General features: G+C 40.4%; 1 protein-coding gene across 1 annotated transcript; it reads left to right on the top strand.

The window, feature by feature from the left end:
* The first annotated feature begins 5627 nt into the window (after nt 1-5627).
* LOC139709028 (uncharacterized) lies at nt 5628-25253 on the top strand. The gene is made up of 5 exons (XM_071620996.1): nt 5628-5664; nt 12668-13590; nt 14412-14508; nt 20282-21540; nt 22606-25253. The coding sequence occupies exons 2-5, from the start codon at nt 12682-12684 to the stop codon at nt 23917-23919; spliced, it is 3579 nt and encodes a 1192-aa protein (XP_071477097.1). The 5' UTR covers nt 5628-5664; nt 12668-12681; the 3' UTR covers nt 23920-25253.
* The last annotated feature ends 1239 nt before the right edge of the window (nt 25254-26492 follow it).

The raw sequence follows: 26492 nt of genomic DNA, 5'->3' as shown, positions 1-26492 counted from the left end.
TTGGAAGCTCGCGGTTTTGTTACTATAATGGCCGCCGTTGGGCTCCACATGCGGGGCGCGCGGGGCTCCATGGCGTATTATATACCTCATAATCCTCTCATCTGATTGGTTAAAAGGGGAGCCATTATGAAAACAAAGAGATTTTCCTCGGGGGAGGAGAAAAATCTCTTTGCATGAAAATAGCTGTGCCCCATTGTTGATCAACATAATTTACTGTGCCCTGTAAATACGTTTGGAGACAGTAGCAACCCCGTACACATTATAGATCACTTATTATGTACGAGCCAATGACACGACCGCCGCGCTGTCGATCAGCGTTGCTTACGAATGCTACGGTATCTACTACTACTAGTATATTTCGGAATCTGTATATTTTCAGTATATAAAACAAATAATGACAGCTTGATATTCGGGGCACAGTTAAAATTATGTAGCCCCTCGGTGATGTGAAAACCATAACTATATGCCCTCAGCTTCGGTTCGGGCATAGTTATAGTTTTCACATCACCTTGGGCCCATAATCTTAACTGTGCCCCTAATAAGAATCAGAGGCCAGGATTCAGGAGCCGCCCCTCTCCATTGCGCAATCTTGGTTCTCTGCTCCTGAATTCCGCCCCGTAATCCGCCCTCGGTAACGTCGCGTGATACACTACTTCCCATTGATTGGTCCCCTCTATAGACCTAGTATGCTTTGGGGACTGACATTTTCTGAATTTCCCACAAAAGAAAAAAGAATTGTACGTGCTTCAGATCGCTTTATTTCAACTTAAAAAACGCAAAAGCTCCATCGATAGGGAGGGGCCCTCCTACACCCTCCCATAAGCTCAAGGGCTTTTTACACTTGTAAAATTTTGCTTAGCCCCGGACCAACGGTGGGGCTAAGGGGGGGGGGGGGGCCTTAGCCCCACCGTTGGTACGGGACTATCCTTAGCCCACTTTCTGTTTACACTCGTTTTTGCCAAAGTGGGCTAGCCCCACCGATAGTACGGTACTATCTGGCCCTGCAAAATAGCAGGGGTTAGCACCGCAATTGCGGTGCTAGCACAATTGCGGTGCCAAGCAAGTGAGTGTAAACAGAACGAAAAAATAATCCTGGGCTAAGCGACGGAGACGAAGTCCGACCCTCACTGACCAATCAGAAACGAGGTAATCAAGTGCTGCCGGTGCGTGCGTGTACGTGTACAGTACACAGCGTAATTATGAATATTCATGTGGTTTGGAAAGTCCGGGGCTAAGGAATACGAGTGTAAAAAGGTCAGTTTTCTCCTTAGCCCCGGACAAGAGATAGTACGGGACTAATTGGCGAGTGTAAAAAGCTGAAAAAATTGGTACGGGACTAACGATAGTCCTGGGTCAGAGAGAGTCCGGGGTTAAGAAACACAAGTGTAAAAAGCCCTTCAGTGTATTATGATGCACACTCGGAATGAGAGCTAAATTCCGTGATTTTGCTTTTAACACTTCGCTTTAAAAAAAAAAAAAGCCCGAATTATTTCCATTAACCTCTTCTGGTTATCCTGGCTACGCCGTTGCGTCTAAGCGGAGGGGGGGGGGGGGGGGGGGTTGGCATGGCTACGACACCCCAGTCCCCCGGCGGTCCAGCAGCCCCCCCCCCCCCCCCCCCCCCCCCACACACACACACACACTGAAAAACGTTCCGCGGCCCCTGCACAAAAACACGTACACACGATGCACATGGTGACATAACAGTTGCGACAAAATGCCTGGTCTTATTTTCTCGACGTTCGTATCAAAGTTATTGTATAGGGTTAGGGTTGTGGGTTTTAGGTTTAGATTGATCTTTTAGGGATCTAATATATGGTTAAGCCGGGTTAGTATGCTTGGCTTAGAGTGCAGATATCTAATGGGAGCATTTATCGCAGGAGCAAAATCAAATGTCATGGAACCAGTACACATACTTTATAGATTGAACTAGAATACAACTGTAAGAAAAAAAAAGAAAGATAAAAGAGTATTTTCCCCTCCCTTCTCCGCATACGGCACCCTCTTCATGTTCAACTTCATCACCAGGATGATTCATCATGGCGCAGAAACAATAATTATAATAGACCTTCAGAACCAAATTCTTTTTAGACTGCACATCGTAGAAACATTGATGCGAAGAGCATGACTGTGACTAGCGTATTTCTTGCGCTGGACATGCGAACGACTCGATACCGGTACAAGCACATCTAAATTCTCGGGATTTACGGTTTTACCAGCTTTTCTGAATAGATAAATTCCACATATAGCAATCACATACATGTACCTATATATTGCCAGGGGCGTCGCCAATATCTCATGTCTAGGTATAATACCGCATGCAGACAGTATATAGGCCTATACGCCCCAGTTATGTCCAGTCATATTTATTTGTGCCTGCATTTCTATAATACCCGATTGTCGGATGAATATGTTTTTTTCAGACAGACAAAAATGTAACAGTTTTGTCGGTCCATGTTGCATTCGTGTTTAATACGCTCTAAGTCTAGTAACACAATGTTTAGTAGAATTTTAGAGCTGTTAACTTGCTATCTTTTCTAATCAATTTATGCCATTGCATTCATCAGTATGTTGTTGAAAAAGAAAGTTTTAATGACCATTCATTATTTCATCTTTTTATTATGGTAAAACATGTCTCTCAGGCGTTGCATGCAAATTGCAATGTAGTTACGCCAAATTTTTTCACCTACGCAAAAGTTCTATTGCTTCTTCGAAACAATAAATATTTTGGTGCAGAATCTGTACAATAATGTTTGGGGACTATAAAGTGCACATTGGAAGCAGCAACGCGACTTTCCTGAATAATGTCCCTTTATAATAATACCCAGGGCCTATTGATGTGGAAATGCCCATTTCTTAATTGAACAAAATATATTATGTCTTTCATGGTGTTAACACTGTCACCATAGCAGAGACTCCAACTCTCCCGTTTTCGACGGGAGATCTCCCGCCGAAAGCCCATTTTTGCAAAATCTCCCGTTCTCCCGTTTGAGATTTGATTTCTCCCGCCCTGGCTCTGTGTCTCCCGGTCGAAAGGATTTCTTACTTTTTGCTATCGTATGTTGAAAAAATAAGCCTTAGATAGCACCAGAGAACATCTAGAACCCTAGGAACTTCGCGCTTCGCACACATCAACTTGGAGTCTCCCGTTTACTAGGGGTTTCGGGCGGGAGAATCTCCCGATCAGAAGGAGCTTGGGGTTGGAGTCTCTGCCATAGCAAATATTCATGGCTTTATAACTCAAGTCGTTTTTCCCCCAAGGGAGCCACTATGTTGGTCTCGACATTAGTCTGACTTCCAGACTGTCTATTCGTATTATTTTTTTCCAGAATATTAGCGCCCACTAACGACAAAATAAGTATGTTCTCAGCTGGATTGTGCTGCTTAACGATGCACAGTTGAAACTTTTTGATGCTGCTGTAGTTCCAATACCATGGATATGGCTGTGAAATTTGGGGATACTGTAATATGAATTCTGATTGTCGAGAAATTGCATCTCAAATTTTGTAAAACTATATAGTACATGCTCAAATGGAGGGTTATAGGTAGATTGCTTACTTCTAGTATATGAATAATTGCTTGGCAACATTGAAGAATGATTAACTTCTGGTTTTTGTACTAAGTACCCTCGGAAGACGATCTTAAATTGTCTGCAATAGCGTATAAACTGTGTTTAGAAATACACGCTGTAAATCAATAGAGTGTAGCTGGATTCAGTTTCACACCAAACAAATCAGGCCTTCTGAGGCATGCTTGGTGCTGACATCGATTTTTCATCGTTAGAAAAAAAAACAGTGTCACAGACTCTGTCTGATCAACGAAAAAAAATTTGATTTAGATAGCGTAGGGAGTTGTATAAATTATAGAATATTTAAGGATGTTATGCTACGAAAAATATATTGTTCCCAAACCTTATAGAATTACTTTCACTAGATTTAGATGCAGAAACTTCAGCAAAAGCTCCCCGGTTGTTTCTGGCAGTTTATATTATGAACTCACCCCTTGACCTGAGAACTTAAGCAAAATAATGTAGGGGATGAATAAAATACTCGAGTTTTATGTCTATGAAGAAAAGGGGAAACTGCTAATTACATTAAAGAGTATTTTGGAAATCCGTCTACCTTCAAATTTAAGAGATTTTTTTCAAGCAAGAGGAAACGGAATGATTAATTTGTACAGATTTATACTTTATGCAACTATAAGAACTTAAATCTTCCCATGACAAATAGTAGGGCCTTGTACAGTATTTCCCTTTTTTCATTTATTCATTTGTTGCCGTGTTCTTTTGTACTTGTTGGTTGTGGTAATGATGTTATCATCATTATTCTTATATCATCGAAGCCTCGATGTAGGGACGGGACCATGGAAATTACCGTGTGTCAGTCGTTCTGTAATGCCTATTATGGAACTTAGGCAAGCGAAAAGAAAGTGGTACCAACAGCAGGGTCACCTCGGTGTCAACAGTTTGCTTTTTTTTCTGAACGCGTAAAACATGGTTTCATTAAGAAGTTTGTTATTGCCCAACATGCAAGTTATTGTATGCTGTTTATAGACTTCGAGATTGTTGCCATGTTCTTGTTAAATGTTTTTGTCATGGCCGGCGGAACCGTGGGGGCCGTGGGGGCTCGGGCCCCCACACTTTTTGTGCACCATACAAAGGATAAATACATAAGGTGTCATCGCTTCGGGCTCCCACATTTTTTTTTTTTCAACCCGGAAGTACGTTAAGTGGCATCATGGACCTACAACGAGTAGGTCCATGGTGGCACTGATAATAAAAATAGATGGAGATCTTGAAGTGTGAGCGCGGTAAGCTTATGCTTTTCCACTGAAGACCTTTTTTTTTTCGCTTGTTAAATGGAAGGGGAGAGATGAGCTGAGGAACTTTTTTTTTCTTCTTCTTCTTTTTGCTTGTTAGCTCATGAAACCCAGAAGTGGGCCCCACACTTTGAAAACGCTCCGCCGGCCCTGTTTGTGCCCTAACAAGGCTTTAAACAATAAAGAAACTTGAAACTTGCCTTCGGCAAAGGTGAGACACACGACTCCGTTGCCGCATCAGACGACGCATCAAAATTTGTAAAAGGAGCAGCTTGCAAAGGGTCTGTAAACCAGACTACCTCAACACCAGAGATGATTTTTTTTTTTTTTTTTTTTTTTTTTAGCTGGTGGGTACCCACCACAGAACTCTGGTAACGGTACAATTTGCGAGAGTCGTCGATGTCCACCATGTACAGTACTACTAGTATCAGCCGGCTAGCTTGGCCTGGGGCGCGCAGCCGCGTGTATATGGATTGTGGTGGGCTCGTGCAGAGCAAGGCAAGGGGTAAGGATAAACACACTTTTTATTTATTTTTTCATATAAATAATTTTCTTTTCACCCCTTTCTCATACTTTACTGACATACATTATGTGATCAACAGTCACCAGCGATAGAACTCTTGAAATACTATTTTGAGATAGTGAATATCTGAGCTTAGGAAGTGATGGAGTGTACACAGCAAGTACGCATACAGGGCATGTTGTTGTGTATAGCTGAGATGACTGGTCGACCATGACCTCCGTTCATCAGTGCCGACGTCAGCGCGCGCGCGAAATCCTGCACATCTTAAACGTTTTACATGCTGTGAACCATTTTTGGATTTGGACTTTTGAAGGTGGAATACGGTAAGATTAAGAAGTATGGCAGTTCTTTTAACCTTGTTGTATGTTTGACGTACAATGTATGTCCATTCATCAACCTTTGAGCTTTACCTTTACGTCAGTATCGCACTCATGCTCGTCTGCTTGCAAGCCTGTCTGATCGGTCAGATCGTCTTGGTGGCAATGCCCCAGCAACCCAGTCTAACGTTATTGTAGCAGCCTGCAGCCCATCCTGCAGCTACAGCTTCTTCAGCATAAATTTACGGGTAGGAAATTGTGTACCACGTTCCTGAACCTCACTACACAGCTCAGGGCAGATCATTGTATTTGTAGAGTTGATAAACGGTGATAAACGTTGTTGCAATTTATGTGCATTTTACAACTACAAACTATTAACAAATTAACAATCGAGTAGTCTCTTGTGTATGAATATAACTTAAAGATTAAGAACGACCGAAGTCCATGGAAGACCATTTGTAGTAAGGCTAGGCTGCCTTCGATTAAACTAAAAAAAAAAATTCATATCTTTTTTATTTGTCCAATAATATTCTATTTAACTGTGATAGGAAGGCAACATTGTATGTACAAATTAGTCTTTAGAACATAATATTATTATGACAATCAACATTTAACATTGATTGTGGAGAGGCCATTTTGTGTGGTGGACTTGGGTCGTTCTTTGATTCATATACATACATGATATTCTGCTATAGAGATGAGAGAGGGCGCTATAATATGAATGTAAGAATGAACCAAGTCCTTCATTCTTAATCTTACATTAATACAGTAACGCGTACTCTCCGCGTAATCGGGTATCGCTTAAACGGGTGCTCCGTTTAATTGGGTAGTATGAAGTAATGTCAAAATCAGTTCCAATGCACATTAAAATTACCTGATAATCGGTTGCCTCTCCGCATAAATAAATGGGGAAATAATTTTCTTCTTATCTAATACTCACATTTTATCGCAGATAAAAAACTTTAAGAAATCATGAATGTCAAATTTTCCACGGCTGATCGCATTCTCTGCTTGATTTGCAAAGAAGACCGATCATTTGGGGAGTGATTAAACATGGAAACACATGTACCAGTACCGACTTGCCACACATAAACGAACATTACACATGTAGCTGGCACTCACAACTGCATAGACAGACAGGAGTTGAACACACTTGCACTGCTCCCTTGCTCTGCAACAACTGCATCAAAAATCAGGCCATTCACCAGCTCCATAATTTTGCTTTTCCCCAGTCACTTCTCAAAAAGTAACCCAAGGTTCTATGTGACTAGTGCACGCAAAGAGACGTGTTCATTTCGGAAAACGCCTGCGTGTTAGCGAGGAGTCTAAACGACAAAGTTTTCTGAAGACATATTTGTCCATAATATTGCTTGTGACTGAGCAAGTGTAAGGTTTAACGTAAAATGTGCATTGCAAGCACGCGTGTTAAAGGACAAGTTCACCTTCATAGACATGTGGGTTGAGTGAATGCAGCAATACTAGTAGAACACATCAGTGAGAGTTTGAGCAAAATCGGATAATCCGTTAAAAAGTTATGAATTTTTGAAGTTTCTGCTCAGTCACAGCTGGATGAAAAGACTACTATAGCTTGTGATGTCACATGAGTACAACGATATAAAAAAAGAATAAAGAAAATTCAACTTATTTCCATTTTTCTCGCATAACAAAAGAACACGCGACTTCTCTCTTTCAGAAGGCAGGGGGAATAATATTACACATAATAATATTACGTCAGTAGCAAGTCGAAGAAATGTGCACTTTATTCAAAAAGTAAAGTTTTGTGAAATTCTCTTTTTATTTTCCTTTTATAGTTGTACGCATGTGACATCATACACTGTAGTACTAGTAGTCTTCTCTTCCAGCAGTGACGCGCAGATACTTAAAATATCCGTAACTTTTGAACAGATTGTCCAATTTTCCTCAAACTTTCACTGATGTGTTCTACTAATATTGCTGCATTCTCTCAATCCTTATGTATATGAAGGTGGACTTGTCCTTTAAGCATATCACTGCATGTACTTACATACACATCGTGTGTGTCAGTTGTGAATGAGACGTGTTCTTCTGTTAATCGGGTACTCCGCTTAATCGGGTAAGAAACGCTTTGCCCGAGCCTACCCGATTATGCGGAGAGTACTGTATAAGGTTTAACTCATTCATTTCAGGCACTTCCGGGGATACGGTGTAATTAGGATTTATCATTTATACACAAGATGGGTCCATGCATAAGCTACAATTTGCCATGCCAAACTGAATTTGGCCAAAAATTGGACTTGGGTCGTTCTTATATTCAGGTCTTCACCAGACAAGCTTTTTCCTCTTACTTTTCTAACGTTAGTTGACTAGACAAGCTAGGGGTCATAAATGGGGTTAGGTAGGGTCTGACCAAAGAGATTATACCTATAGAGTAAGTAGTCGCCATACGCGTGCGTACAAATAGTGCATCCAAAATTGAAGAGGGAGCGCACACTCAGCTCCTGGCACTGGATCTAAGTCTATGTTCAAGTCATATCTTCTCATATCATATCTGGAATGATATGTTATTCTTCATTTCACATTTTCATTTTCAGAATCACAATGTAGTTAATTGTTTGAATATTAGTTTCTACGATGATATCACATCATTTGAACCATTTGGTAGAGTCCAGACCTTTTTGTTGTTCGCAAAATAAACAGTGGGAACTTGGGTGTAGACTAGTCAGTACTTGAGCATTATGACGTTTGTTTCGCATACATTCCCACTCACGCCATAAAATCAAAGAACATCAGCACCATTATGACGCTTAAACATGACCATTGTGACGTCACAATAAAACAACGCAAGGTCGCTGAGCCGAATATTCAAGTCGAGCGCATTAAACAGTGCGCTGCCATCTACTGATTAATAACTGTACAGGATCCGTGCAATGGCAGCTCCCACAACGCGAAATGGCAGCTCCCCCTCGCGTGGCTGCCTCCCCACTGGACTACGCCCTCTTGTGGTATAATCTCTTTGGGTCTGACTTATAACTAAGTAACACAGTCCAGTCGCTGTATGTGCTTCGCACAGCGTCTGGTCGGGCGAGGTCTGACTCTGAGTCCTAGTCGTACTAGTTTCTTTGTTTATTAACCATTTTAATGTTTTTGTAGATGGTCTAGTGACAGAGATTCTGTAATCACAAAATTCGAAGAGTAGGAAGTGTACGGTACTCGTAGTAGTGTTTTAAGTACATGTATTCTATAAACCATGAAATCCATTAAATTACTTCCCTCTTGTCGTACTAAGTGTCAGTGAATAGTAGAGTATTTGTACTGAGTGCAGTGAGGTGCGCGGTCACGGGAACACGTGTCGTGCAGAATAAGACCCTATAGTGTGAACACACACAAATTAAAGGAGGAGGGCAAAATGATAGAGCAAGTAAAAACCAAATCTATTGATGACAGTGATGTTTTAATGGAGGGTGATTGACGAGAGGCGGTGCTTGAAGACCTCAAAGGAAGGGGCTTTACACACCGCTTCGGTTGGGAGAGCATTCCATAGACAGATCACACTGGGAGATCTTGACTTTCTAAGGTTGTTAAATTTCAAAACCTTTATAACCACTTGATAATGTCAATGATATCTTTTATTCACATGAAGTACAAGTCACAAAATTTCATTTGATTGCTTGTTAAAATGGTAGGATAGGCTTAACCACCACCATGTTTTAAAATGTTTGTTTTTCAGATTAACCCGTTGAGGACGAGTCCCGAGTATACTCGGGCAGGTGTCTGTGGGAAATGCGTGTTGTAGCAAAATCAAACAGTCCTCAACGGGTTAAGGGTGACCAGACACTATAAATAATACAGCACTGCTGTACATATTCATATAATTATAAATATGTATTATAACACATTTGTACTTTGTAGACTATATGTGACCCGCTACAACAGAAGGATCTGAAAGTTGGGGGAGGACAATTTTCTGAAAATTGCATGACATTTGATATTCCCTTACTCTTCTTCTTCAATTTCATACAGTACTGCATAACTCATAAAAGTACTCGGTTGCGGAGATATCAATGATGTCAAGTGGTTGAGGAAATCAGAGTTTCGAGAAAAACGCCTTCAAAGTTTTCCTTCTGGCACTATCATGATCAAGGGGAGGCAAGACAGTTTTCACCGCTTGACAATAAGGCATGCTCCGAGCGACCTCCGCGATGTTCATTCAAGCTTAGCGCCCGCGGTCTACGCAGGACCAATCAGTAATCAGGATGCAACGCGCTGACCAATAAGATCACTTCCTCGTTGCTAGGGGCGGAGTCTACCTGCCGCGCTAAATCCAAATCTTCTGACACATTTCTGTAACGTTGAAAGTCGCAAAATCATGGCCTAGAAAAACCATGATATCTTGCCTTTCCTGTGATCATTTAGCTTCAAAATTTCGGCAGATGATAGACAAATATTAGTTTACAAAAGTATACCAAAAGCCGAAATCTGATTATTTTGAGCGAATTTGATGATGTGACTTCAAACTCGATTTTCTTGGCTCAGCCATCAGCGACTTTAGGATCCTTTTGTTGTAGAAGGTCACAAGCACATGGAATACAGTGTTGTTTGTTTTCTATTCAATAAAAATATTGAAAAAGTGTTGTCCTCATGCCAAAAGAGCAGCTTAACTAACTTACCACTTAACATTTACAAGTTACTTTATAGTCTTGTTAGCTATGTCCACCCCCTCCCCCAAAAAAGTTGAGATTTAATTTGAAGGGCTCAAACAAGTTAACATTAATACAGTCTATGTATCTGATCATGGACCCTTTGGCCCATTTCGTGACGAAATCATTCATAACGGAATGAAAATTTCATCGACAAAATGACTGAGTTTGTAATGGAGTAGGCCATGCAATACTTGGTGCCCCATACAAGACCAAGGTCTTTGTTCGTGCTTTAACCCTAACTAGGCCGGGCTATTTAGGTAGATCATAGAGCCGGGGGGCCTCCCAGGCCCCCCCTCCACATTTCAGCTGTCGACCGCGTGATCGCGACGAAAATTGGCACACACGTTGCCTATGATGTCCTCTAAAGTACCACAAAGTTAATTTAAAAAAAAATTATCATTTATGCTAAATTATGCTAATTTATGCATAACGATGCAGTAAATTAAATAATTTGGTATAAATCAATTAATAAAGCTCAAAATGGGCACATTTTTTGTGTACCTATTCTCTTTAGTGTCCTGAGCAAATGTACAGTAAGAAAAAAAAATTGTGCCATCAGAAAAAAATTCTTAAGTATTTGATTGTTTTTTAATATCTTATGTATTTCCTTGTTTTTTTCGACTTTATGTTTTTCATTGTTTTTTCGATGAAGCTTGTCCACAGCATTGTTCCGAACAAGAAAATATGTTATTAATTGATTTTAATCAATAAACCCCCAAAATAATCATGCTTTTATGAAATTTGCCAGTAAGAACAGTTTGCATTGAAATTGTACACAAATTCACGTTTTTGAGCAATTTATGGTCTGACATGCACGTACATATTTATGCGCAACTTCGGAACCGCGGCCCCGGGCATCGCAAATTTGGTGTCAAAAGATGCGGGAGACTCGAAAGAAAAAAGTCATGAAACGTCGCGGCGATAGCTTTTCGTGTTAATGATACATCGCGCGGAACGACGAGGGCCTAGCCCCTGGCCTAGTTAGAGTTAAACCATAGACAAGATTTTACCATGAATTTGGGCCTTTGAATCGTATTGATACTTCTAAACTTTAACTCTTATAATTTGATGATGATGCATGATGATGTAACTTTATGGTAGGGTCAGCGAACCATGGTCTATTGTGAAATCATTAAACAATTCAACATCATTCAGTGACAGGGATACAGAGCTACTACTAGCCTCTTGACATTAATAGTTAATAATTTTTGCCCGACTAGACGCCGTGCTCACTGCTCCGCGCATGAAGCAGCCCCATGAAACTGAAGTCTTGACATCGTTTTACAAGTATTTGTAAAGAGAAAAATAAAATCAGAACTAACCTGATCTGGTGCATTTATATTCCAAATTACTATTCCACACTGATTGATACATTGTAGGTGGGTACTCAGATTTGTGCAGACATCGGGTGCAGACAGCGCTCAAGTCATGCAAGCTGTGGGATTTTCAGAGCAAGCTTGCGCATGCAACAGGAGGAAATTTCTGTTTTATTTAGCGTTTAAACACTGATCTCTGGTCTTATTGCATGGCTTGTTTGCTGTCAGCCCTCTTGTCATATCTCATCGATCAGTATTTTTCCATTGCCCGATGGCACATGCAGTGGACCATGAAAAGGGGATACGTGTACTGCTTGATTATTTTCGCCTTGGCTAGTAATACCCCTACAGCGTATGTTCTTTGTTAATGGGCAAAAAGAAACTCATTTCAAAGGGCATTGCAGGATCATGGAGAATTGCAGGAGGAATGGTTTAGTAGTGCTGTACATGAATCTGTGCAGTGCAAAAACATTCTATTAATTTTTCCTTTTTTTTTTCCACATTAAATATTTATATTGATATTAACAATACTTAAAATCATTTTCAGGAGTGATCATATTCCTGATCTCATAATATAAAGGATGATTAAGGCATGTGTTCAAATGAATTTTGGCCGAGTAAAAAAAAAGTTTCTTGTCCAGATTTGGAAAGAAGTGATGCAGGAGGTCCTTGCTACAGTGGAAACTACGTGTAATGAAATGCTTTTTGGACCAAGAATATTTTTTCTTTCAATGAGATATTTTGTTTAATATCAGTAGCAGATAATGCAGTGGAAAGGAAATAAATTCATTTGGACTGGAGAAATTAGTTTCATATGTCACCTATTTTGTTATTTCAGATCTCTTTATATCGAGTTTCCACTGTGTGAATGACTTACTATTTCTGATCTGCCATGCTTACCCTCAAGCCATGGTCTTGCATTTGATAAGTTTGTCTCAGAATTCTGTATTATTGTCTATTTTTTGGTGTTGAAAATTTGTGTTTGTTCTCTCCCATTTGTCTGTCTGTTATCAGGGTGTACTGTCGAGATGGCTGACGAGCAAGAGTGGTCAATTACTCTCCCCAAAAAGTGTCAAGTGTCTGCATGTGGCAGACCCCTGGCAGAATGGGACAGGCATCTCTTCTGCGTTGGCTGCCGTGCTTGCTCTCCGCCAGTCACGTCATGTGACATCTGTGCTCAGTGGAATGCTGAAACTCTGCGAAAATTCAAGGCACTTGTAGGAGACGTAATCGACCCTGAGCCTGAGGTTGAGGAAGTTGTTGCCAAGGTGGGCAAGGAAAACCAGGGTGATCTGCTTGTTCTGGTACCGGTACAAAGAGATGCTGAGTGGCTTCAGAAGGCGATTTCTGTAGACCAGTCTCAGAGCAGTGGAAAGGATGTGACATCTGGAGTCAAAGAAACAATTTCAAATGCAGTTTCAAATACAGATTTAGAAGCTCGTCAAGTTTTGTCAGTGAGCGGGGTAGGGGTTCCAGTTGCTTCTATAATTCAGGAGAGTGAGGAGACCCAGAAAGAATTGCCCAGGGTGAATGCATCCGATGCGGAGAAACCTTTGCCAGATGGTCCTGCAACCCCACTTGTTGAATCCTGCTCGGAGGATAAAGGGCCTGAAGACAACAGAGATGATCCATCTGATGAAGAGACACCACCCCTTACAGCTCCACTATCAAGTCATTGTGACACTGGGCCGTCAGGTTCCCTGGAGGAGGGAGAGTCATGTGACCTCTTGGACATCACAGAGCAACGGTCTCCTGTGGACCATGGTCAGTCCCCAGATGAAGATGGAGACGGGGGCTGGGTGGACGTTGAAGCAGAGAGACCCGAGGAGGACCAGACATCTGATGCAGGAGGGGTGGAGCCTCGTCCAATATCAGTACAGACATCTACTGGGGACAAGGAGAAGCCGCCTAAGGATTACGACAGTGATGGATGGGAGGTTTGTGATGATGGTAGAGAGCTTTAGATTATCGCGTTTCGGACAGTCATAGGAAAAACAAACCGTTTTGAGCATGTGCAGAATTGCTTATCGAAATCAATCTTCTTTTATCTGACTTTTCAGTACACATTTTGGCTAATGGGCCATTCCTGCATCTGCTCAATTCATAATGCATCTAGAGCTACTTGATGCAGTGATCTTATGGGGTCGCCATTTTACTTTGTATAGGTTGTGTCTTTGCAGAATCTAAAGCTACTTTGCAACACGGCGCAGGGAGAGAGAATGGCCAGTGCAACATCATCATCCACGTTGCAAATCTAAAGCTTCCAAATCTTGTAATAGTAGTTAGTAGAACTGTAAAAGATTGGCTGGGCACACATGAAATTGGTGCGTGTAATTGAACTAATGAAGTTAAAGAAAAATATATAGATGGTTTCTGTAATGATACTTCCAGTTCTTCAGATTGCATATCGTTTGCATTCTATCACACTATGTTCAATTTTTATCATTTAATGCTTTTCCTCATATGTATTTTTATTATTTGTCATTCAAAATTCCATGGTTGAAAAGAAATGGATTTAATGTGAAAACATAGTTATTTGCAGATGAAAGATATATTTGCCTATTTTTTGTAGTCTTGAATACAGTTGTACAAAATGCACTAGATCAATTTTTGTTGCCAGGATGTTTTGTAACTGGTGCATTTCGTATTTCATATCCACCATGGACTGCATCCCTCTTGTGAATGGATATAATAATCATGCAATGAAGATGATCTGAGGTTCATTAGTTTTGCTCCTTTCATTCATTCCCCTCTTTAGATTCATGCCGATGATGAGCCATCCCCTCAGCATTCTGAAGATACTGCCTCTGAAGCAAACAGTGCCCAAGCCTCTGAAGAAGAAGATTTGAGAGAAGGTATGTGTCAAGATTCTTGTCTCCAAATCGAGAAGTAGTACAGTGGACTCCTTTTATAATAGTCCAGGCGCAGGGACCCAGAAAAAATGACTTCGTTCAACCCACCCCGCAGAAAAGGTTTGACTGCATAGGGTGGTCGGTTGGACTCTCTGGAACACCCCTAGGTAGTATGTGATTCGAAATTGTGGTATCAATAAAATTTTACAGGCCATTTTAGTTGCGACAAGACCTTATTGTTCGAAAAAGAGTCTGCTCACGCCAAGACTACTACACGCACCACTAGCACTGCTACAGGCGCCAGTGCCAGTGGTGCGTGTAGTAGTCTTAGCGCACGCAGACTTTTTCCTCGGCAAACAAGGGTTTTTGCCAGCAAACTCACTAGCTGAGGTCAGTGTAGTTTAGTTTCTAGCCGTTTTTATTTCGTGTATATTTTTTCTGAGTTGCAGCAAGCCGAGTGAGGTTGCATACCCAGTGATTGTGACCCCAAACCGTTCGGGCGTCGCAATCACTTGGTATGCGCCTTCGCTCGGCTTAGCACAATAAAGTGGGCTTCTACACATGCGCAAGCTGCAACTCGGAGAGATGAAAACGAAATAAAAACGACTAGAAACTAGACTGGGGTCGGTTACGGCTGGCACTGAAAATTACAACATAATCACAGTTTTTTTGCAGTTATTTCATGAATAATTCCTCAAAACACCGTAAAACCATATATATATGTTGCTAGAGATGTCAGCAAAACAATGGGATACATTGTAAGTTAAAATATTGTGCATGGTTACCATGGTAACCAGATGTATACAGGTGATTGATAATCCAAAAAATGCCTCCAACTGCTGCAAACTTTGGTATTTTTTTGTTCAGTTTTTTTTTTTTTTTGTAGATAGGTGAATTAAAAACAAACATTTCTATTGATTATTGTTCAAAAAAGTTTTTTTCCTGTTGCCATGGCAACCAGTAATATCCAATCAGGATTCAGCCGTCAATACTTAAGAACTAATGCCCATATTTTCAAAAAGCTCAATAAGCATGTCATTCTGCATAATTGTACCATTTACCATACTTTTAACACATATTTGACTTCAAATTACAGGCAAATGTTGTTTCCAGCAATGTATGGACACAAAATTCCCTTCAAAATCTATGTTAATACAGAGAGCAAAGCCGACGATATTCTGATATTAGCTTTTTAGAGTATATATTTACAGAGAAATGGTTATTCGAAACAACCTTGGAAAAGAGCAGAAGAAAGCAATCGATTGTTCTTGTTCTTAAAGGAAATTTATTCAAGAATGCAGATAAATTCCTTTCTAAAGAAGGAATATACACGTACACTGCATTATCCATCAATGGAATTAAAAGCGTACTTTTCGTTGGTAAGCTATATATATTTGGACAACTTGTGGTGATATTTCATAATCAAGTTCGAATTACCAATTGTTTGTTAAATATGAATTCAATTTTACATTTCTTGTTAAGCCTGTTACTAGAGCTCACAGTGTGATGGATTGACTTTCAGTACTTCGTTATACATATATATATATATATATATATATACACAAGTATTTTAGCTTTATTTTCAACAAGTTTATTTGTTTATCGAGGTATTTGTGAATCAGGGTATTTTAAGGACGTCTCAGGGTCAGACAATTCAGACAATCAGACAACTTTCTGTCTCAAATATACCATCAGCATTTATGTTTGTACCACACCAGCGTGCGATAAAAGTGAAAAAAGCAAAGCCGACGATATTCTGATATTAGCTTTTTAGAGTATATATTTACAGAGAAATGGTTATTCGAAACAACCTTGTAAAAGAGCAGAAGAAAGCAATTGATTGTTCTTGTTCTTAATCAGGGTATTTTAAGGACGTCTCAGGGTCAGACAATTCAGACAATCAGACAACTTTCTGTCTCAAATATACCATCAGCATTTATGTTTGTACCACACCGACGTGCGATAAAAGTGAAAAAAAAATATCTCGAGTGTAAATACATTTTCGTGCTTTTCGTGGACTGTAAGTGAATCATTCTGTTTGTTATAGGCTATATCTAAAGTGTAGATACATTTTTGTGCTTTTCGTGGACTGTAAGTGCACGAAATTTGATTCATTCTGTCGATATAGGGTATATTGTTTGGACAACTTATGGTGATATTTCATAACCAAGTTCGAATCGTCAGTTCTTTGTTAGATATGAATTTCTTGTTATGCCTGTTACTAGAGCTCACAGTGTGACTGACTTTCAGTACTTTGTTATACATTACAGTACAAGTTTTGTAACTTTTTTGTTCAACAATTTTATTTGTGGATCAGGGTATTTTAAGGACATTTCGGGCTCAGATAACTTTCTATTTTCCACAGTCATTTATAAGTTTGCCTACCCTACATGACCCAACATTTCTCAAGGTTACCCACTGAGGGCACTATTTCCCAAAATATAAAAAATACATAGAAAATATGCTAAAATCATGTTTTTTCTTTCTATTTCTTTATCCCCAGTAAATATGTTGTTATTTTATATTAATCATTTTCATATTTACTACAAAGGAAGAGCAAGTCAACGTTCACTATTTGTTATGGTTGAAATTTCTCAAGGTCAACATGTGGGGGCGTAATTCATTACAATAATAATTATAAAGAAATATATGAAACCTATTACGTATTGCTTGGAATGGGTGCATATATTTGTATCACATTTCATACATGTATTTCCAGAATACTGAAATTTTAAGTTTACAGATTGATATTATGATAAACAAATGATATTCCAGCAAAGCTTGTGTGAAGATAACACAAAATAAAAAGGTAATCTTTGAAAAATGCTGTATTTTCGATTATTTCTATTATATCAATTGTTTGATGCCTATGTTATATAGAAAATAAAGGAAATAATAAGACGACCATTTCAGGGTAATTCTCAACCATAATTACTTCACATTTCTTTCCTTTAGCAAACTATAGCCAAGAAAACCCCAATTTCATCCATAATTATATTGTTAACTGAAATTGAAACAGAAAATCATACAAAATCTGACTAACATGGTTGTCAGTTTACGGTTGCCATAGCAAACAGGAATATCGGACATACCTAACTTATATCAAAATGTTTGTAATAAGATTTTAGGAAAAGCCACCAAATTTGGTTGAAATCGGGTAAAGGGTTTAGGAGCGGCAAATGGAAGATATGGTAGGGGGCACAATGTGCCCCCCCCCCCCCCTTGGGCTTTATAGGGTTAAACTACCCACCTCAACACTACAAAGTTAACCTGGATAAAACGGATAGGACCTCTAAGATTTTCCCTCATTCTCTCCTTAATAGCATTAATTCATTACTGCACGTTTTAATACAAAGTTACATGTCATGACTTTTCATTTTGTTTTTTTATTTTTAACCCTAGCTTACCAACGTGTAAAAGTACGCTTTTAATTCCATTGATGGATAATGCAGTGTACGTGTATATTCCTTCTTTAGAAAGGAATTAATCTGCATTCTTGAATAAATTTCCTTTAAGAACAAGAACAATCAATTGCTTTCTTCTGCTCTTTGCCAAGGTTGTTTCGAATAACCATTTCTCTGTAAATATATACTCTAAAAAGCTAATATCAGAATATCGTCGGCTTTGCTCTCTGTATTAACATAGATTTTGAAGGGAATTTTGTGTCCATACATTGCTGGAAACAACATTTGCCTGTAATTTGAAGTCAAATATGTGTTAAAAGTACGGTAAATGGTACAATTATGCAGAATGACATGCTTATTGAGCTTTTTGAAAATATGGGCATTAGTTCTTAAGTATTGACAGCTGAATCCTGATTGGATATTACTGGTTGCCATGGCAACAGGAAAAAACTTTTTTGAACAATAATCAATGGAAATGTTTGTTTTTAATTCACCTATCTACAAAAAAAAAACTGAACAAAAAATACCAAAGTTTGCAGCAGTTGGAGGCATTTTTTGGATTATCAATCACCTGTATACATCTGGTTACCATGGTAACCATGCACAATATTTTAACTTACAATGTATCCCATTGTTTTGCTGACATCTCTAGCAACATATATATATATATATATATATATATATATATGGTTTTATGGTGTTTTGAGGAATTATTCATGAAATAACTGCAAAAAAACTGTGATTATGTTGTAATTTTCAGTGCCAGCCGTAACCGACCCCAGTCTAGTTTCTAGTCGTTTTTATTTCGTTTTCATCTCTCCGAGTTGCAGCTTGCGCATGTGTAGAAGCCCACTTTATTGTGCTAAGCCGAGCGAAGGCGCATACCAAGTGATTGCGACGCCCGAACGGTTTGGGGTCACAATCACTGGGTATGCAACCTCACTCGGCTTGCTGCAACTCGGAAAAAATATACACGAAATAAAAACGGCTAGAAACTAAACTACACTGACCTCAGCTAGTGAGTTTGCTGGCAAAAACCCTTGTTTGCCGAGGAAAAAGTCTGCGTGCGCTAAGACTACTACACGCACCACTGGCACTGGCGCCTGTAGCAGTGCTAGTGGTGCGTGTAGTAGTCTTGGCGTGAGCAGACTCTTTTTCGAACAATAAGGTCTTGTCGCAACTAAAATGGCCTGTAAAATTTTATTGATACCACAATTTCGAATCACATACTACCTGGGGGTGTTCCTGGAGGTCCCATCTACCACTCTGTGTGGTCAAACCTTTTCTGCGGGGTGGGTTGAACGAACTCCTTAATTAAGGCCCGTACAGGAATTAGCGCCTTGACTATAATGAAGACTTTGGGACCAGCAGTTCTTTTTTTTTTTCATTATATCAAAATTTTGTCATAACCAAACAAATTAGAAAGCAATCTGAGAGCCCAGACCTCTGCCAAGCAGCTAATTTCCACCCATTACAAACATGATCTTCTCTCTGAAAATCATCCAATTTCTCAATATAAATGGAAGTCTTTTGTGTATGTCATCAGCTTCCAGCTGCCGACGCCTGTTTTCGTAGGAAATGTACACAAATTGCACCCATTCGGGCGTGACATGCAGTTGCAAAAATTGGTGCGGCTTTGTGATGGCACATGCAGACATGCAAATGGGGTTAAAGGTGCAAATCCATGATCAACTTCTGGCTAGGAGTCATCCGGGCAAGGGATGTAAAGTTATTTAAATACAGGGAGTAAAGTTTGGTCCAGTGAGGAGGATTTTGAGGAGGTTCCCTGTGGTTGAGTTTGCAATCACCCTATGTTCCAGTTTCAAAAGTTGCACAGCCAAATCAAAGTGAATTGACATATTTTTAAAAGTATAGAGTATTTTTAGACAGTGAACACGGTAACCCCAAAACTTTTTGACCCTCAAATGCAAGTAAGCATCTAGCTCCCCTCTCCACCAGTTATCTAGTTTTCATGCCATGTGACTGCTCTCTGAATTAAAATACTATATATGGTAAATGCTACATATACATTGCATGTTTTTGTTTGTTTGTTTGTTTGTTTGTTTTTTTTACAGCTGTACTTCCACACTCAGTTGGAATGTAAGAATGTGCCAAAAATATTAACTCTTATCCCCACATGAAAGTGATGTGAGACATGCTATGAGCTACGCAGTATGTTAACAAGCTGCATGATAATACTGGACTACATTATCGCTAATAAAACCACACACAAAATTATTGGGAAGTCATACAGTAATAACGATTTCATCTTGTACGCTATAGACCATGCCCTTTATATAGGTAAATTTATCAGCATTGCTTCAAGGTGAAAAGAAGATCGTACTGACTGATATATCATTCTGCTTCTTTAGATGCAGCTGCGGCAGAGGAGCTACCCCATGAGGAGATTTCGCCAAACTTGCCACCTAGTCCAGACTCCCAGCCTAGTCCAGATTCTCAGCCTAGTCCAGACTCTCAGCCAAGTCCAGACTCCCAACCTAGTCCAGACTCTCAGCCTAGTCCCAACTCTCAGTCTGTTCCAGACTCCCAGCCTAGTCCAGACTCCCAGCCTAGTCCGGACTCTCAACCTAGTCCAGACTCCCAGCCTAGTCCAGACTCCCATTCTAGTCCGGACTCTCAACCTAGTCCAGACTCTCAGCCTATTCCAGACTCCCAGCAGCAACTCCCTGAGTCAAGCACACTGCTTGACTGTGGAGATCAGAGGTCCGCTGCTCCTAAGGAAGACAGTCAGGCCCTTCCTGTAAAAGTCGAACCCTGCACTCCTGTCAAAACAGATATTTCTGAGGGTGGCGGCAGCATCACATACTTAACCCGGCGATCATCCAGAGTTGGTGATGCACATAGCAGTGAAGACAACAAGAAGCAGCTCCGCATCAAGAGCACCACTGATGACACTCGGAGCCCTGAGAAGAAGTATATATTTAATTGTCATCTGTGCTACGAGTCATTCACAGACAGACTGCTCCTCCAGAAGCACCAGGAATGTCACCAGTCGGCCAGCCGCTTCTTTTGTGATATATGCAAGAGGACGTTTAAAGCGAAGAGGTACCTGGTCCGGCACAGACGCGATATTCATGGCATTAAACCGGAGGGCAGAAAGGCTTCCTCAGCCAGGGCCCGCGCTGGGAGAAACTCTGGAAGACCTGCAGGTGACAGCAGTGGGCGAGGAATTAGCTCATCAGTCAGGAAATTCAAGTGTATTGTGTGTAGCAAATTCTACTTAACCCGAGATTATCTTGTCCAACACAAGAAAGTGGTTCATGGTATTAAACCCACATTTAGCAGGATAGGGAGGAAGTCTTGTCAAAATCAGTCATCTGTCAGATTCCCCTGTGAGGTGTGTGAGAAGACCTTTAAATATAAGAGGGATCTCGTCCAACACAAGAAAGTGAAACATGGCATTAAACCTACCCGTACATTGGGCAGGGCTGGTCCAAAGCAGGCCAGAGATGGGACGTTTGGGAAATCCCCTGGTAAGAAATCTGTACTAGAAAATCGCCCCTCTGTCAGTAGAGTTCCGTGTGACGTGTGTAAGAAGACCTATGCTACTAAGGGGCAAGTTATCCGACACAAGCAAGAGGCACATGGTATTTCACCTAGCCGCAAAAAGGTTGGTCAGAATCTTGCATCCGGCAAAAGAGTTTCTTGTGATGTGTGTAAGAAAACCTTTGGCAATAAGCACCATGCTGCCCGACACAAGAGAGAGGTACATGATAAGTTACCTAGATTAGACAGGGTTGGTCCGAATCGTGCTAGACGTGGGCCCACATCAAAGAAAAAACAGGACAACGTACTGGAAAGTCGATCTAAAGTCGGTAGATTTTCTTGTGATGTGTGTAATAAGACCTTGACTACTAAGGAAAATGTCATCAGACACAAGAAAGAGGTTCATGGTATTCCTAGACGTGAAAAAGTTGGTCAGAATCTTGCTGGACATAGGGGGACATCTAAAACCCACCGTAGTGATAAGCACATACTGAAAAATAACTCTTTAGTCAGTAGAGTTCCTTGTGACGTTTGTACAAAGACCTTTACTACTAAGGCCCATGTTACACGGCACAAAATAGAGGTTCATCATATTTTACCTACTCGTAGACGTGGCAAGGATGGTCAGAATCTCGCTAGACATAGGGGCACACCTGAAAAAACCCCGAGTGACAAGAATACACTGGAAAATCACCATTCAGTCAGAATGTTTCCCTGTAACTTGTGTAACAAGACCTTCTCTAGTGAGGGATATGTTACCCGACACAAGAACTTAAAGCATGGTATTTTGCCTACTCCTGTAGCACGTGACGCATCAGGCAAGAGATTTCCATGTGATGTGTGTGGGAAATTGTTTGGAAGAGCAAGGTACGTTACCCAACACAAGAAAACTGTACATGGTCTTAAATCTGCGTCTCGAAAATGTGCTGTAAAAATGGCTCATGAAGGAAGGAAAGTAACCCATAGTGATGACGAACAGCACACACTATATGACCATGTCAAATTACAGAATACCCGCAAGATTAAGAAATTTGTTTCAGAGCATGCAAGAGTCAAAGGCCATGAGAAAAAGGGCTCAAAGCTGCAATGCCCATTGTGTTCCACACATTTCCTGATGTGGGTGCACCTTCGTAAACACATGGACAGTGCCCATGGACTTAAATTCTCCCATTTCCTGGAGTTCCTGCAGGAGAGGCACAACCTAGAGGAATGTATGACTGTTCATGGGCGTCAAGTTGAGCGCAGTGATGTGTGCCAGAAAGAGACTGAGTCTCTAGATAGTCAATCTGAGTCTCTAGATAGTCAATCTGAAAATGATCTTTCCACTGACACTGAAGTACCTAATCTCCTTCCTGATAGTGGAAGTAAGCGTCGGGTAAGAAAAAGAAGTTCTTCTAGTGAGCAAAGCAGTCAGGAAAGCCACTCTGATGTTGATACAGGTGCTAAGAGAGCCAGAACATCTCCCTACGAGTGCCGGCAGTGTTCACTAGCGTTTGATCACGAGGATTCAATCCATGAGCACATGCTGGAATGCCATGAGGGTGTTTCATTCTGCAAGCAGTGCTTTGTCGTAGAGCCAGCCAAAGATAGGGATGTCTGCCTAAAGTGCTTCAGTGCCAATAAGACCACTGGTCTGAAGTGTGGCACCTGCAAGTTATATTTTGAAAGTTCGTCTTTGCTGATAAAGCATATTTTGAGTCACGAAACAGAAGATGAAGGGCATTCTTCCAATAAGCTTCATGGCTATGTCTCACTTCCGTACCTCTCTTTGTCTAATAAATCATCGCATGCTGAGAAACATACGGCTCTTTCGAAATCATTTTATGCTAAGAAACATACGGCTTTGTCGAAATCATCGCATGTTGTGAAACGTACGGCGTTGTCAAAGTCATCGCATGCTGAGAAACACATGGCTTTATCGAAATCATCGCATGCTGAGAAACATACGGCTTTGTCAAAATCATCGCATGTTGAGAAACATACGGCGAAGGTAACACCAATTTCTGCAAACCGTGGCAGTGTCACACCCCAAGAAGAAAGCCCCGCTGTCAGTGGTCAACAGTGCTGCAAGTGTGGAGGGCAGAGAATCCCCTCTAGTGAGCTTCACAAGCATGCACGCACCCACCTTGTCTCCAAGTCTGAGTTCCAGTGCAACACGTGTCGGGAAATATCTGCAGACCTGGACGAGATAGAAGAACACATAGCTGTGGCCCATGAAGGGCCCTGCTCGTTCACTGTGGTTAATCGCTCCTACCAGTGTAAAGGATGCAACCAGAGCTTTGACAACTTTCTGGAGGCTCAAAAGCATGTGCTGTCCACGGATGCCGCATGCAAGCACGCTTGCTCACATTGCCGCATGTCGTTTGACCGTCAGGGCGACCTGATGGTGCACCTGGTCAAGGTGCACTCTATTTACCTGGAGTGTGGCCGTTGCTCTGCACAGTTTGCCCGTCAAGAAGACCTGCAAAACCACATGAAACTGCACAAGGGCAACATGGGTTAGTGAGATTCGAATCATCGCTGTAGCACTCTCCGTTGGTGCTATCTCTGTGAGCCTGAGTTTGCATGTCACATGTTCGTGTCCACTATGGGAAGTGCCTTGATGGCTGTTTCTGTTGTTTAATGTTTCACTATTCATGCAAACATTCCCATAATGTATTTCATTGGAAAACAGAAGGATTTCACCATGTTTTCTGGCCTTACACCTTGAATGAGTGTCATGTGAAATACCGCTAAGCGTGGTTGTTCGTTCCCCGGATTAGGGTCACATTGAAGGCACATACACTTACAGACTGATACTGTATGTGAATATGAAAGTTTTGTGCCCGTATTACTTTGATGTATTCTATGTTTGCGTCATGGCATTATTCCTTCCCATTACAGCCATCCAGTTCTCCAAAATCTTAGGGTTCACAACTTTTCTCCTGTTTCAAGCCAACAAACTCTGGTGTAAATAAAATATCACCAATAGATTTGATGTCCACAATACGTTTGGAGCTCGTGCTGGTCAGTCACATGGATGATATTAGTGTAGTATGGCTCATGCTGAGCACGAGTAGGTTAAGAAACTGCTGTATACGCCATATATTATGCGAGTCTACATTTTTGTGAATCGGAAATTCCCCACAATTTTGCGAGTGGTTAAATTTGGGATCGTGGAGTCCTGTACCGAACAGAGAAGTGTGTATGTGCACATCACATTCACAATGGGATCAGAGTCAATATTTCTGCATGTCTTTGACTTCGCGAATAGCGCATGACTCGCAAAATAACCTTGCAAAATATTTTGCGTATACAGTACACAGCAGGTGACTCTAGTTAGACGTGTATCTGAACACTTTTGTCCGTGTGTCTGGAAATCAAGGGCAGAATATAGGGAAAGTACATTATTATGGGAGATATACATACACATTGTATAGAATGTATGTAAAATACTTTTACATTTTTTCAAACAAATGCTACAGATATATGAGGATTGCCATCAAAGTAACTTTACTTGTGGGTGTGAGGAGTAGCAACAGCTGTTGTATGAAAGAAGTGACTGAGAAAAAAAGGGGAACAATTTAGTGTGTATCTGAGACAGTTGGCTTGTACGTGTAGGCATTTAAGACTGAATTTTAATAGATCAATAAAGAAGCATGTGATTCCCTCATGCCAATCATTTGTTATCAGTGTCAGCAAATTCTGTTCAAATAATTCACTCTTGAGGGAATTCCTTCAGGAGTATTCATGGGAATGTTGAAACCTGTGATGAGCTAGCAAGAAGGTATTTAACAGAGTAATTGTACACAATGCAAAATAGTTGTTAGATTCTCGAAATACATTCACAAACATGAAAGGCTTTCAGAGTAATTTGTGCACCTACAATTATAAAGTTGAGAGTACTATTTTCAGTGCATTAATTTACTCTATTCAGACTTTCCAGGCTGTGGTATCGTGCAAACGAAGTTCCGTGCTCAGAGTGGGTGCGTATATACACATAATTATGACATGTTCAGGAAAACAAGGTGAAAAATTGTATGCATGTTGTACTGCACATTGCTATCCAAGATGGCACCTTATTATTTTTTGTACTCTTGTAGTTATGAATCAGTTTGCGATCATGTTATATGACAATCACATGTTGTACACTGATGTATGTTACATTTTACCACAGGGAGTGTTGGGTGTTTACACAGTCTTACCTTCAGAAAGAAAATTCATGACATAAAGTGTAGTAGTACAAGGATGTTGCATCCTTAGAAAGAGCTGGTCACAGCCAGGTAATTGAGTATATGAATATAAGAACGACCCAAGTCTATGGAAGATCATTTTGAGTAAACTAAAAAAACTTCATATCTTTTTTATTTGTCCAATAATATTCTATTTAACTGTGATGGGAAGGCAACATTGTACAAGTTTATACAAATTAGAACATATATTATTATGACAATTTACATTTACATTAATTGTGGAGAGGCCATTTTGTGTGGTGGACTTGGGTCGTTCTTTGATTCATATACATGATATTCTGCTATAGAGATGGGAGAAGGATGAGAGAGGGTGCTATTATATGAATGTAAGAATGAGCCAAGTCCTTCATTCTTACATTAATATAAGATTTAACTCATTCATTTCAGGCACTTCCGGGGGGAATTAGGATTTATCATTTACACACAATATGAGTCCATGCATAAGCTACAATTTCCCATGTCAAACTGAATTTGGCCAAAAATTGTACTTGGGTCGTTCTTATATTCATATACTCAATTGCTACATACACTGAAGAAGGTACACCCCTCAAGACAATAACACAAGGGACTGATGATGTACAGGTATTATGATATGAGATATAATGCATGGATTGGATTACTGGAATATGTAGGCTTCAAAAGCCCAGATATAAAAAGATTGTTTTAACATAAAGTGCCCTGTATAGAGATGTACTAGCATCTACATATGTGCATTATTTTACACTCTTGCTATATGTTTGTATTTTGCTCAAATTTTGTCAGTCTCTTGCTTGTTATTTCTACATGTACGTATGGGGAAAAATATTTTCCTGCACACATTTTTCATGAGAATGTGAGCTGGATG

The sequence above is a fragment of the Diadema antillarum genome, unplaced genomic scaffold (genome assembly GCF_040938485.1).
Source record: "Diadema antillarum isolate AM-2024a unplaced genomic scaffold, OU_Dant_1.0 seq00001400_RagTag, whole genome shotgun sequence".
In the NCBI taxonomy this organism is placed as follows: Eukaryota; Metazoa; Echinodermata; class Echinoidea; order Diadematoida; family Diadematidae; genus Diadema; species Diadema antillarum.
This window is presented reverse-complemented; position numbering and strand designations above follow the sequence as displayed.